This window comes from Nelumbo lutea, chromosome 7, assembly GCF_056320005.1.
Source record: "Nelumbo lutea isolate HS-2025 chromosome 7, American lotus-T2T, whole genome shotgun sequence".
Lineage (NCBI taxonomy): Eukaryota > Viridiplantae > Streptophyta > Magnoliopsida > Proteales > Nelumbonaceae > Nelumbo > Nelumbo lutea.
In genome coordinates, this window is record NC_142690.1 from 10,711,364 (window position 1) to 10,724,747 (window position 13,384).

Below are 13,384 nucleotides of genomic sequence, written 5' to 3' on the forward strand. Positions count from 1 at the left end.
ATAATATATCGTATGTTGTATTGGTGAATTGAAAGGATGGTTACGATCGACTTCTAGATTATTCATATATTAGAGGTACTTTTTGCCACAATAAAAAATTAGAGGAGATGGTTTCAATTAATCTAATCATACTTGTCATTTGGTTCAAGGAGTACAAATACTGTATCAATATATACAAAATAATATAAAATATAAGGTTTTGTACTCTACAAATTTGTATTTGTATTCCTATTCCTTCTAAACTGAGCCTTGAAAATAAATTATTTCCAGGTTACAAGCTCCATTGCTTTTATGGGACCACAAGAAAGACTGACGCAACTAATGCTTCATTAAGGGTTCCTGAAGGTTATATTGGGGAGGTTTTAAATGTTTACTTTATGATATCAAATTTATCTATAGAGCCCTGTTTGTTTTTACTTGGAAACATGAATTTACTTAGACAAGTATTTCCCAGGTTTTACTTGGGATGATTATAAATACATATCATGTAAACTTGTAAGCTGTGAGAACTAAAAATGAAATATTTTCTAGTATACTAAAAACAACTAGGACGATGAGTTAACTAGTAGTGGTTTTTCCTCCAGTTGCGAAATGATATCATTCTCTAAACTTGTATGCCCTGTTAAGGTTGATGTAGCACTCCATAAACCATAAGGTTCATCTATCATGTATTCCACCTCTTCGGTGTTCCGTTGAATTTGAGAATGCCCTGCAAAGCTCCTTAAACCTTCAAGTTCCAATGCAACTTCTTTCATTGTTGGTCTTTTCTTTCTCTTTAAATTCAAACATCTCTTTGCAAGGTCAGCAATTTTTTGGAGTTCCTCTTTTCTACCATCTTTTATGACATGAGCATCAAGAATCTCAAAAAGATGGTTCTCCTCCATTTTAGAAACAAAATATGTGACCAAGTTCTTCCCTTTTGCTTGTCTAGTAGAAGAAATTGGCTTCTCTCCTGTTAGGAGCTCTACAAGAACAACCCCAAAACTATAAACATCGCTTTTATCTGTGAATTGGTTTGACTGAAAATATTCAGGGTCTAGGTATCCAAATGTCCCTTGTACAATGGTGGTTAGATGAGTTTTATCAATTTCAACTGACCTTGAAGTCCCAAAATCTGAAACTTTAACTCTACCCTTATCATCTAAGAGAATGTTTGAAGACTTTATGTCTCTATGATAGATTGGCACAGCAGCTGCTGAATGTAAATAAGCAATTGCTCCGGCAACTTCGGTAGCAATTCTTAAACGGTTGTCCCATGATAATGGAAAATCTTCATAATGATGGATATTATGGGAAAGTGTACCACCAGAGATGAACTCATAAACTAGTAGAGGAATTTCTACCTCTAAGCAACAACCTAACAATTTAACCACATTCCTGTGATTGATCTGAGACAATATAATAACTTCATTTATGAATTGTTCAAGTTGGCTTTCATCCACTATTTTAGATTTCTTGATTGCTACGATTCTTCCATCTTGTAACATACCTTTGTACACAGTACCTTGACCTCCTTGACCAAGAATTCGATTCTCATTATATTGATCAGTTGCCCTTTCTAATTCTTCCGCAGAAAAAATCTTTATTTTCTCAACATTACCTTCCTTTGTTGAAACTTGTTGGTGCAATAGCAATCCACCATTTCTTTTGAAATAGCTTTCTTTGCGATTCTTGATCTGCTTTTTCTTAAAAACTTGGTATAACCAGTAACTAGCAAGTATGAACACTGCACCTAAACCCACACCTGCATCATCCATATAACTTGGCCAGTCAAAAATCAACCAAAAAAATAGTAGTTGCTAATTTAACAAAGCATATACGTGTCAAGTTTCTTGTAAAATCTCCAACTGCCCATGCCTCAAATACACATGTGCTTACATGTAGTGTTGCAAAAACACAAATACACACATGGGAACATGGTGGCCCACTCCCTTGCAAAAAAGGGCCTAAATCTATCTAGTTGTTTCCTATACAAATGGGATTTCCTACACACTCTCCTCCGTGAATATAGGATGTGCCAAACTAAGTTGTGTGATTTCTTCTGTTTCTCTGTTAGTATCCTTCTTTTTTTAAAAAAAAAAAGCTTTAAGAAGAATTTGCTAAAGGTTTGCAGTGCAATTTTTTTTGGTATTGGTGCAAAAATTTGTGGGTGCAAATGATTTGAATGGAAATCAAGTAAAACAAAAGCTTAAGCAAAGTAAAGCAAAATCCAAAGATAAAGAACAAGAAATTTGCATTTGTTTCTCTCTTATTTTTTCTAAACCAAACAAAGCCTTATTGTATTACCTATGAGGACTTGTGTCACCAGTAATTTTGTTCGGGAAGGCGGCAGAGGGATGCAACCCTGTCCTTTCCTTTTTCCGTCCCCCTCTGTACCAGGTGGGCAAGTGCATTTGAAGCTCCCAGGCGTATTTGTGCAAACCGCCTGCTCTGTGCAGTCATGGCTTTCTGGCTTCGCACATTCATCTATGTCTGCAATCAAATTAAGTTCTCTGTAGAAATATTGTGGAAAAAAGAGCAAGGAGAGGGTGGTTAAGTAGTTACATACCTTGGCATCCATCATCAAGATAAGGGTTGCCTTGGTAGCCTTGTGAACAATTGCAAAGATATCCCCAACCACTGGGGGAGTTAAAGCATTCACTGTGGTTGCCGCGGCAGGCGTAATTGGGATCTGTAGTTGAAGCATTCTCACACCAGAACCTCTCTATTGCCCAATCGAGTACTACCGGAACTTTTCCTCCGTTTCTGGTATAGAAATCAAAACCCCGGATATCGGCTACCGAAAAGTAGTTGTACCATTCGTAGTCAACAAGGAAATGATGCTTGCATGGATTGGCATCCAGGACATCGGTGTCTGGTTCATTAGGGGTTATGGTGTTAATAGAGGAATCAAAAGTCTTTACCCCCTTAGGGATGTTCATCTGGCAACAGCCATACGACTCTGTACATGTTCCATTGGTCAAGAGTGTCATGTTTTCGCGATCGTTGGCACACCCATATGTGTACCATGTACTAAAGCGGACGCCTGTTGGACTGCAGCAGAAGAGTTTTAAATTTGTTAGAAAATTTTACAAGTCAGTTTAAAATAATTAATTTTTTTTATTCTATGTCATTTCTTACAAGGGTTTGATGCTTTCTGTCAAAACTAAAACAAGGAAGATATGACCGTTTCCCAGATCAAACGGTTCAATCATCCGGTCCGTTTCAGTTTTCAAAATAATGAGAAAATATGACCATTGACTTAGTTTTGACCAATCAAACGTGTACCATGTACTAAAACAAGAAAAATATGACCGTTTTCCGGATTAAATGGTTCGATTTTGGTCCAGTTTTCAAAACAATGAGAAAATCTATCAGCTTTGAGCAATCAAAACATAACCATGAATTTTGATAAATATCACTCTCATTATCACTTTATAAGTTTTTCCGACATCATGCCTTTCTACTATCAAACCCTCCAAATTACAATCATGACAAATAAGACAGAGACTCAATATAATTGGATCCATTAGTTTCAGGTCTTTCAGGTATGCCTGAAGACATTGACATCCTTGTCTACACGAGTTGCATCATGCAACGCAAGAGTTAATTGAAAAATGAAAATGCAGTTTATACTTCAAGATAACAATCAACGAGAGAAACAAAAAGGAAGAAAAGAATAACTAAAACATAAAAGAAAGACATGATACTGAAAAATTGGTAACCATTAGGTGGATTTTCATCAAAATATATAGGGGTTTGATTGATCAAATCCTTTCTGCTATTATATCTTTCCGTCATCGTAGATTTTGAAAAAGAAAAAAGAAAAATTCACAAAAAAAAAGAGGTAAATGATTTTGAAACTCAATAAATTTTATATTGCATTAGATTGTTAAAAGTGGGAAAAAGTAAGTAATATTTAAAATTTGCTGAATTTTTCCCTATTTCAGCCTTGTTGCGATTTTGACAGCAACAGGTTATCGAAATTACTTAAAAGCTGCTTTATGAAAAAATTGAGGAAGGAAATCGAAAGCTGCTTTTTTTTTTTTTTTTTTTTTTTTTTTTTTTTTTTCTGGAAACGAAAGCTACTGGATCAGGTTATCGAAATTAACCTGTTCCCAACGGGTATATAGTCCGTCATACGCGCGTCAGCGTCGCAACCGATGACTGTGTATCTGTTGCGGGTCTGGGAAAAACTGAAGGGCAAGGCCAACCTACGGAAACCGAAGAAGCTATTGGAGGAATTCACCTTACCCGATCGGTCGTAGCATGCATATTCGATTACAGAATATATGCGCAGTTGGCCTTGCACTAGTGATATATCTATGACCTCCTTCCAATGATCACGATCTTCACTTACTCTCACAAACAATTTGGGAGGCGTCGAAGCGTGGTCGCATATTAGGTTGAAACCTTCCCTGTAACAGCTTGGGTCTCCATCTCTAAGACCGAAGGGGTAGGGAACGGTGATGTTGCCGCATTTGACTTGGCAACCAGGCTTTACAACCGACGGAGTTGATGATATAGCCACCGTTGCTGGTGCAGGCCATAAAAAATGAAGCTGAAGCAGAAGCAGCAGCAGAACAGTCAAAGCCATGGATTTTAAGCAACCCTTGTTTTACTTCCCCTATTATGTCCAGTTGTCCACTCGCTTTCTCTCATTTATAGGTGAGCTGGGTCAGTTAGTTCAAACGAGCAACTTGTAAATGGACGAACCACAACCACATTAGTTGATTACGATGCTTTCTCCCTTTTTTTTATGTTATTAGTCCAAATTGGTTATTGAAAAAAAAAAATGACGAATGATAGAGAATAGCTAAGAAAAGAAAAAAAAAGGAGAAATCCGCTGCACCCATGGTTTTTAGGCTTTTAGCCCAGCCGTAAAATAGTCTGGATTCGCCGGAGTCGGCTAGGCCACATCGGCAAGGCATGAAAGTTTTTAGGAAGAAATGTGCGAGTAAAAGATATCACTTTGGCTGTTTGAACTGTTTTGGAAATGATGCATAGCGCTAAGGTTTAGTCATTAGCTTTTAGGGAAATTTACTGAACATTACCATGAAACTTGGGGTTGTACCCCCAAACTTTAATTGTACCCCCAAACTTGGGGGTTGTACCCCCAAACTTTAAAAACTTTAAAAATTTTTAAATTTTTAAAAAGGTTAACTATAATTAGAATCTTGTTTGCTATAACATCCATTTACAAACTTGGTGTTCACCAAATGGATGAAAAAATAACTTTCTTAAATGGGAATTAGAAGAAAAAATTTATATTAAATAACTTATTGTGTAAGCTAATTAAGTCTCTATATAACTTAAAACAAGCTATCAAATAATGGCATGAAAAACTTGATAATGTGTTAATGACAAATGGATATAACAAAAATAGTTTTGACAGATGCATCTATAGCAAGTTTGTAAATGATGAGGAGTCATGATTTACTTGTATGTTGATGAATTCATTACTCTAAAATTAGCCGAGTCCGAGGCAAAATGGCCAAGGAACCTACTAACAAATATATCGCTTTGGCCACATTCAGTTTCATTTATATTTCTATATTGTCATAGTCAAGCAGCAATAGCTAGAGCCAAGAATAAAACTTACAATGGTAAAAGAAGGCACATCCGCTTAAGGCACAACTTGATAAGACAATAGCTTAACAAAGGTATACTCGCACTGGATTTTATAAGGTCTAAAAAAACCTTGTAGATTCATTAAACAAATCATAGACTTCTAAGATAGTTTATGAGGTATTGGTAGGAATAGGGTTGAAGCTTGTTATATAAGTCATTGGTGATAGACACCCAACCTATGTGAAAGGAGATCTCTAGAATTAGGTTGAATGAGTAACAAGCTACTGGATGACTTGGGAATGCATTATCAATTTTTGACCCATTACAGATGCTGAAGTCCAAAAAACATCACCCTGACTACTTCTCTCACCGCAACGCTCAGGTTATCCAATCATTCTTGTAACTTTGAATCTTATGGGAGATTGTTTGAGGGAGATTCAAAATTTCAAGAATCTCACCTCCTTTAATTTTTGCTTTTTGTCTTTTCTCTCTTATCTCTTCTTGCATGTAGGTGAAGAGCTCTTGTCCCACATTGGTTAAGAAAGAGATGGTTTTGAGTATATTAGCAGGTGTAGGTGTATGTGGGGGTGCTTTTCACACACGCGCACGCTGAGCCAAGTTGGGTCGTTTGTGGGCATGGGCACGGGTGCGGGTGTGGGTGTATGTGGGTGCCAGACCCTATCATTTTCCCTCTTTGACTGCTTGATTTATAACTGGTTTGGCCATTTAAAATTTTAATTTTCCTTTTTAAATGTTTTTTTTCTTCGTATCTCTTCTTCTCTATGTATCTTCGAATAGGTGCACTCACAACAAGAAAAAACATCTTTAGCGGCAGCTTTTGACCTGACTATTTGGTGACTACCGTTGGAATTCAATATTTCAAGTGGCAGTCATTTAAAATTATCACTAGAGACCAAATGATTGCCGCTAGATTTCCTCTCTCGCGCCTCTTCCTGCCATCTCTCGGTCGTCCTTCTCTTGCTCTCTCTCTCACTCAGTCGTCTCTCTCCTCTTTCTCTCTCTCTTAATCATCCCTCTCTCGCTCAATCGTTATCTCCTTCTCTCACTCTCCCTCTCTCTCTCTCTCTCTCTCTCTCTCTCTCTCTCTCTCTCTCTCTCTCTCGCGCGCGCGCGCGCGCGTGCACGTGCTCAATTGTTCTCTCATTCGCTCACTCTCTCACTCAGTCGTCTCTTTCTCGCGCTCGTGCTCTCTATCATTATCTCTCTCACACACATGGTCGCAAATCAGCAAAATTTTCACTCGCGGTCTCCCTCTTAGGCACATCCACATCATTCAATTCATAGGTAAATATCTCTCTCTTCCCTCTTTGTGATTGATGATATATGTTGCCTCTTTTTCTCTATTTGTTAGTGTTGTCGCGTGGTTTGGCTGAGGGCAACGAGGTAAATTTATTTTTCAAGTTTCGAGAGTTATCTGGGGAACCTAAGGCTTCGGAAGAGGTTGACCGAAGCCGAGGACTACAAACCGAGGTGAGGACTATGGTAGCCGGGGACTACTGGTCGAGGCGAGGTCCCTGGTGATCTGAGGCACTGCAAGACAGAGAGTGTCAGAGGCCTCGGGGTGGATACCCGAGGCGGAGGCTCCGACGCTCAAGTTACTATGAGGTGTGAAGCTGGGGGGAATGCGAGAGTGCTCTTGGAGAAAGTCCTTGGGTGCACCAGATCTACTAGAATTAATGCTTGGCAGGTAATGTGTGTGCAGGAAGTAAATGAGTGAGTAAATGTTGACGCTTAAGAAGGTATTTTTATGAAAGCACTTTTGTCATAAAAGTACTTTTGTAAGAATACTTTCTTAAAAGTGCTTTCGTAAAAGTACATTTATAAAAGTGCTTTTAACAAAGTACTTTCATAAAAGTATTTTTGTAAAAATACATTCATAAAAATACTTTTATAAAAATGTTTTATAAAAATAATTTATTAAAAATTCTTTCAAAGAATATATTTTAAAAATTAAAAAAATAAAATAAAAGACAAAATAATCACAAATACTTATTTAAATACCTATTAGAGAAAAAAATGCCAAATGCTCACTATAAAATAATTACTTATTTTAAAACATAAACACTTAAAAAAATTGAATGCCAAATACGAATAATTACATCCCACGGATGGACTCTTGGATCCCATCGGAAAGAGCCAAGTCCAACTTAGTGACTAGTTGCCTATTGTTCAGCCGGGAATGATCGATATTGGATATGATATGTTAAAAACCGGGATCCAATGGGCGGTTTTACTCATTTTCACGGACTCAACCCCGGGTCAACACTTTATTATTAATCATTTATCATCATATGATAATGATGAAGACAACGTAGCTAAATCATTTATTTTAGGGTAGGCGTGACGATCTTTAATTTTAATACTAAACATCACATAGACGGCTTCGGCGTCCACGCAACTGTAAATTGAAGTCAATCCTTCGAAACGCAATAGAAAATTTGTGTTAAAAGCTCTGTCTGGGGTATCTGATCTCTCTCTCTCTCTAGCTCTGCCTCTGCAGAGAGACCACCATGACTAACATTCTTGTTATTCTCCTGCAAATACTTTTGGGCCTCTTAGTCTTACTCATGCCAACACTGGCTGCCGGTAGGATTTTCTCAGCATCTAATATTTCCTCTTGTGTGAATGTCGATAATAATCCGTTCCGTTTCATTTACTTTCTACTCTTTGCGATTGAATGCAGTATTCCTGAGCATAGATTGTGGGTCCTCGGATTCGTTCACTGACGCAAACAATATCACATGGGTTGGAGATGAAACCTACATTAAAAGCGGTAAAAGCGAAAGTGTTCCGAGTGCAGTTAATTCATCAATTGCTCGTCAATACACAACTCGGAGAGTATTCCCCACCGGAAAGAAGAATTGCTACTCCATACAGGTGGGGAAGGGAGAGCGTGTTCTTCTCCGTGCACATTTTTACTATGGGATTAAAACGGATGAAACATCAACTGCACCGCAGTTTGATCTTCAGTTCGATGGCAACCCCTGGGCTTCAGTGTACAATATTAGTTCAGGCCTCCCCTTTTACAAAGAAGTGATGTATCTCACCAAGTTTGAAGCCATAAGCGTCTGCGTTTCTCGGAATGTGTTCAATCCGGATGACGTGCCATTTATTTCTACAATTGAAATAAGGAACTTGGATTTAGGCATGTATGGCAAACTTGGTGCGACTTATCCATTATTCACGAGAAGGAGAACAAACCAAGGCGGAGATAAAAATGTGAGGTATGTCTATGTCAAATGCAACATATTTTCCAATTTCTTTCATTTGTCGCAAATTCAAACTGTCTCTGTGGAGAATTTTAGATCTAGACAGTGAAGAAAGAACGACAAGTAATGCTCATTTTTCTTACTAAACACAGACACAGTCTTCAGTTATTTGGAAAAAAGGGTTCTGTCGCATATATAGCAAGAGTTTCCCTTGGGCTTTGTTTGGGTTTTGGTATGAGAAGGGAAAATTTGAATATTCTAAAATATTGTTTTCTTTTTATGTTTGGTGTATGTAGACCTGGGAATTGGGTTGGGTCAAGTTACTTTGGGTCGGGTTGTCAAATGGTAGACCCTAACCCTAAATGTTCGGGTTAGGGTTGACCCATGGGTCAATTCGGGTCATCCTAAAAAATAAAGAAAAATTATATGAAAAATGTCAAAATTAAAAGAATTAACCTTAAAATTCCAAATATAAAATAAAAAACTTGAACATTTAACAATTTAAAGAGTAAACAATAAAAGGTAAAGACTAAACAGAAAAAAATTAAAGAGTTAACTTCTAACAATGCATAAATAATCCCAATTCGACTTGACAATTGGGTCAGCGGGTTGACCCATAATCAAGGTCATTTTTACATTCGGGGTAACTAAATATGAGATCCTAACCCTATTTTTTCGGGTTGGATTGGATTAGGTTCACGGGTTGGGTCAACTTTTTGCCAAGTCTAAGTGTATGGGATGGGAAAAAGGTGAGATATTCCCAATGTATTGGGAACAATCTCACCTTTATACTCACCTTTGCACCTCACATCACATCACCATGTACTGGGAACAATCTCCTAAAGACAAGTAGGGGGAGATGTTCCCAATGCACACTGAGATGTGCATGTGGGGCATGCAAGGCACTGATGTGATGTCTAATGTTTGGGATGTGGGTCCTACCATTTTGGTGGAAAACAGGTGGAAATGGATGGATAAACTTGTTTAATAGAAAAAACACTTCCTTCTACTGCTTTTCAGAATTAATATTAAAGCCATGACTCATTAATAAATTATTAATTATTTAATTAGATAATAACAAAATAATTTAATTACAATTAACAAATGAATATGAATTAGTGAAACAAAAATGTTCATAATAAAATACTAAATAATAAAAAATATGATTTATTAATTAATTATTTCATAATTAACAAAAAATAGTTAATAATTATTTAGTTATTAATTAATTAACTTTTTTTAAGCTTCGAATTCAATGAAGAGTTGTGGGAATAGTTGAATGATTAACCAAATTTGCTTAACCAATGGAGATAGGTTCTCTGTGGGACCTTAAATTTTTTTAATTATAAGTATTTTATTGAAATAGATTAAATAAAAACAAAGGAAAATTTATAATTAAAATATGATAATAAATATATTTTAATATATATAATATAATATATATAATCCGAAATGAGTTGGACAGGACTTCACTACCCATCCCTAGCCAAGGACGTGGCTTGGCGAACTAACCATGATGACATTCAATCTTTAATACCGTTGACCTGAATGTCTCTTATTCAAAGACAGAGAGCAACCTCTAGGCTCTAACGAAACTGGTTTCATAATGTCACTTCTTTTCCCATTTCTATATTAACAAAGCCCTTCTTTACTCCAATAAATGATGAATGTATCCTTCTGCCCCTCTTTACCCCTCTTTACTGCTGCAAGTCAGCGCATTTGCCACATTAGATTAACAAAGGCATTGTTTGATGCCGCGGTATTGTGTGCCTGTTTCGAGTCTATGTAGGCGTTATATAAGCTTCAACGGTCAAAAACATATTTGGTAAGGAGTAAGGAGGATCAAAACTCAAAAGCACACCTCCTCAAGCGGTTGGGGACTCTCCTCTCCGTCTTTATTAGTTGAAATGGGTCCTTACTAAAACGTCTTTTTTTCTGGGTGGGAGAAAATAAAAATAAGCATGTAGGGAAATAGAATAGAAAAGATTATGGATTGTGGCTACGCTCATGGCATTCTAAGTATGTGTTTAGTATCGGTGCTGCAGATATATTGATGTGTGGGTTGGAATTACTATATTTTGTGAGAAAATGGTGTTTTTTTTTTTTGTTAGGTAAGACATTTATTATAGGAGTAATAGTAATATTTTCTGTTTGATATGAATGCTCTATATTTGTCTTTATTTTCGGCACTGATACCCATTATAAGAAGTTCACATCACATCTTCATTGGCAGCAATGAATTGCAATATTTGAAAACATCAAATTCGGTATTACTCCAAACTACGTCTTCTCGATTTTCATGGCATGATTTGGAGCACCGTTTTTTATAAAAAAACGATTCTAAATAATTAAGCATTTCTTAGAGCACCATTTTTTTTGATATAACACTGATATGTCATTGTTTTCTGGAGCAATGACATTAGTGCCAAATAAACGTTAAATTTTCAGGGATGACATTCAGCGTCTGTCATATGTTTTGTGATTTTTTCCCATCATTCATGTCTCTTTACAAACTGAGCCATTTCTTGTTAATTCATCTTCATTCATGGCAGTTTTCATCGGAAGTTCTGCCACAAAGAAGAGAATTAGGGCATCGACAGTCATTATGTTAGGGTTTTCTGCCTTTGTTCTCAGTTGAGCATGATTCAAACCTAGACAACCCTCATTAATTAGATGTGGCATTTTTAATGAATTAGACAGAGGAAAGACGCAATCCTTCATTAGCAACCAAAATTTTCCCTTGTTATTACTTAATTAGAAAAGAAAAAGGTCCTAACTTCCGAGTATTCTCTCTTTATAGGTTCCCAGATGATAAATATGATCGAGTTTGGGAACCAGGCGATATATATGATCGTTTTGCGCTCAGATATGCAGGAAGCACTGAATTGGTTGCGAACTATAGTGAAGTTATAATTGCAGATCTTCCAAATAAGCCTCCGAAATCTGTGTTACAGACAGAAATTAAAAGCTCAAATTCGTCTGATCCTGGTATTGCCATATGGATCGTTGATTACGAGGACATCGGTGAGGATGAGATCACACTGTACAGCGTTTTCTACTTCTTAGAATTAGAGCAGCTAAATTCCTCGGAGCAGCGATCTTTCTGGATTTATCTGAATGGCGGAAATATCACCAATCCGATAACCCCACCTTATGGAACTGCTTTGGAGATTGATTTAACCACAAATATATCCTATTCTGCCAATAAAATGGGTACAAGTTACGATCTTCTACCACCATCCGGCTCGACTCTCCTACCAATGGTCAATGCAGTGGAGATCTTTCAAATCGGCAACGCCCTAGAAGCTTCTGGAACAAATGGGACACATGGTGAGTCTTACTTTATAGACCCGTTTTCTTGAGTCTCTATACTGTTTGGGTATTTTACCATTTCTTTTCCTTTTATAAGCTTCTTTAGTTTTACAGAATTAACAACAGAAGGGAAAATTTGGATTAGTATCTTGTAGTTTGGGTCTAATGTTATTTTGGTCTTTTAATTTTAAAAGGAAACAGTTAGTAACTGAATTTTTAAATATGTCAATTCAATATCTATAGTTAATTAGCGATTAAGTGGCATTTGAAAAGGATATAAATACCTTTTGAGTGTCATCTAATTTTCTTTATCAATTATTCAAATGTTGACGAAAAATTAATAGTCTCAAAATTCTTGCCTCTTACATTCAAGAAAGTTAAGGCCATGTGAGCATTCTGGTGACTACAACTTTTTTGAATAGAAGAGATAAGGATTTGAGGCTGTTATTTTTTTTGTCAATGTTTGAATGGTTGATAAAGAAAATTAAATAACACTAAAGGACATTTGTATATTTTTCAAATGCCACTTAACAACTAATTAATGGCAAGTAAAGCTTGAATTGTTGCATTTTAAAACTGGGGACTAAAATGACATTAAGACCAAAGTACAACATACTAATAAGAAATTTTCCCTTACTAAAAAGACTTTTTAACCCTTCACTACTCTTCAAATTTTCAAAGAGAATCACCGATGTTATCTAGTTCATTAGTCAATTGTAGTTACTCATATGGGGAAAACTAGCCTTCTTTGCCCTTGACTTCACTAAGTCCATTGGTAGTAGTACAAGAACCATTTACAAAAGCAAAGTCACTTTGAAAGTAAGCATTCAATCACCAATTCAAAAGAAGAATCTATCCCACATTATAAAGACTTGGTTCTTAGTTCAGTTAGAATTTTCTCCCTCTCTCTCTCTCTCTCTCTCTGGCTTAGGAATGACAATGGGAAGGGGTGGGTTGGGTTTTGCTTGCCCCATACCTGACCCCGAATTGAAATTTCTTGCCCTAAACCCTAGTGGGTAGGGGTGGCCACAAGCCGAATTCTTCATGAGCTATTCAAGCTCGGGTCAACTCGATTGAAAACGAGATTCGAACCAAGCTCAAGTCCAATTTACAAGCTCGTTTTTTAATCGAATTAAGCTCGAATAACTACATGCATAATAACAACAACAACAACAACAACAACAACAACAATATAAAATTATAGAAAATAATATATAATAAAAATATTATATATATAATATTATATATAATATTTTTGCTTTTATATAATAATAACTAATTATAATTCTTAA

The 13,384-nt window shown here is 36.4% G+C and overlaps 2 protein-coding genes across 2 annotated transcripts; one reads left to right on the plus strand and one right to left on the minus strand.

The window, feature by feature from the left end:
• Window positions 1-417: 417 nt before the first annotated feature.
• LOC148845053 (wall-associated receptor kinase 5-like) lies at window positions 418-4,576 on the minus strand. The gene is made up of 4 exons (XM_088955838.1): window positions 4,125-4,576; window positions 2,549-3,033; window positions 2,287-2,472; window positions 418-1,744 (listed from the first exon to the last, which is right to left on the minus strand). Exons 1-4 carry the CDS (start codon window positions 4,574-4,576, stop codon window positions 546-548), a joined length of 2,322 nt encoding a protein of 773 aa, XP_088811964.1. The 3' UTR covers window positions 418-545.
• Window positions 4,577-8,081: 3,505 nt separating this feature from the next.
• Window positions 8,082-12,142, plus strand: LOC148845054 (uncharacterized protein At1g24485-like). The gene is made up of 3 exons (XM_088955839.1): window positions 8,082-8,157; window positions 8,255-8,795; window positions 11,581-12,142. The coding sequence occupies exons 1-3, from the start codon at window positions 8,082-8,084 to the stop codon at window positions 12,140-12,142; spliced, it is 1,179 nt and encodes a 392-aa protein (XP_088811965.1).
• The last annotated feature ends 1,242 nt before the right edge of the window (window positions 12,143-13,384 follow it).

What these genes read in the sequence shown, in the direction of transcription:
- LOC148845053 (XM_088955838.1), bottom strand. Translation starts at nt 4,576, where the DNA reads ATGGCTTTGACTGTTCTGCTGCTGCTTCTGCTTCAGCTTCATTTTTTA. An exon ending in ATCGGTTGCGACGCTGACGC is followed by an intron (nt 3,034 to 4,124) that starts GCGTATGACGGA and finishes CTTCTGCTGCAG; the next exon opens with TCCAACAGGCGTCCGCTTTA. An exon ending in GGTGACACAAGTCCTCATAG is followed by an intron (nt 1,745 to 2,286) that starts GTAATACAATAA and finishes TGGATGATGCAG; the next exon opens with GTGTGGGTTTAGGTGCAGTG.
- LOC148845054 (XM_088955839.1), top strand. Translation starts at nt 8,082, where the DNA reads ATGACTAACATTCTTGTTATTCTCCTGCAAATACTTTTGGGCCTCTTA. An exon ending in CATGCCAACACTGGCTGCCG is followed by an intron (nt 8,158 to 8,254) that starts GTAGGATTTTCT and finishes GATTGAATGCAG; the next exon opens with TATTCCTGAGCATAGATTGT. An exon ending in GGCGGAGATAAAAATGTGAG is followed by an intron (nt 8,796 to 11,580) that starts GTATGTCTATGT and finishes CTCTCTTTATAG; the next exon opens with GTTCCCAGATGATAAATATG.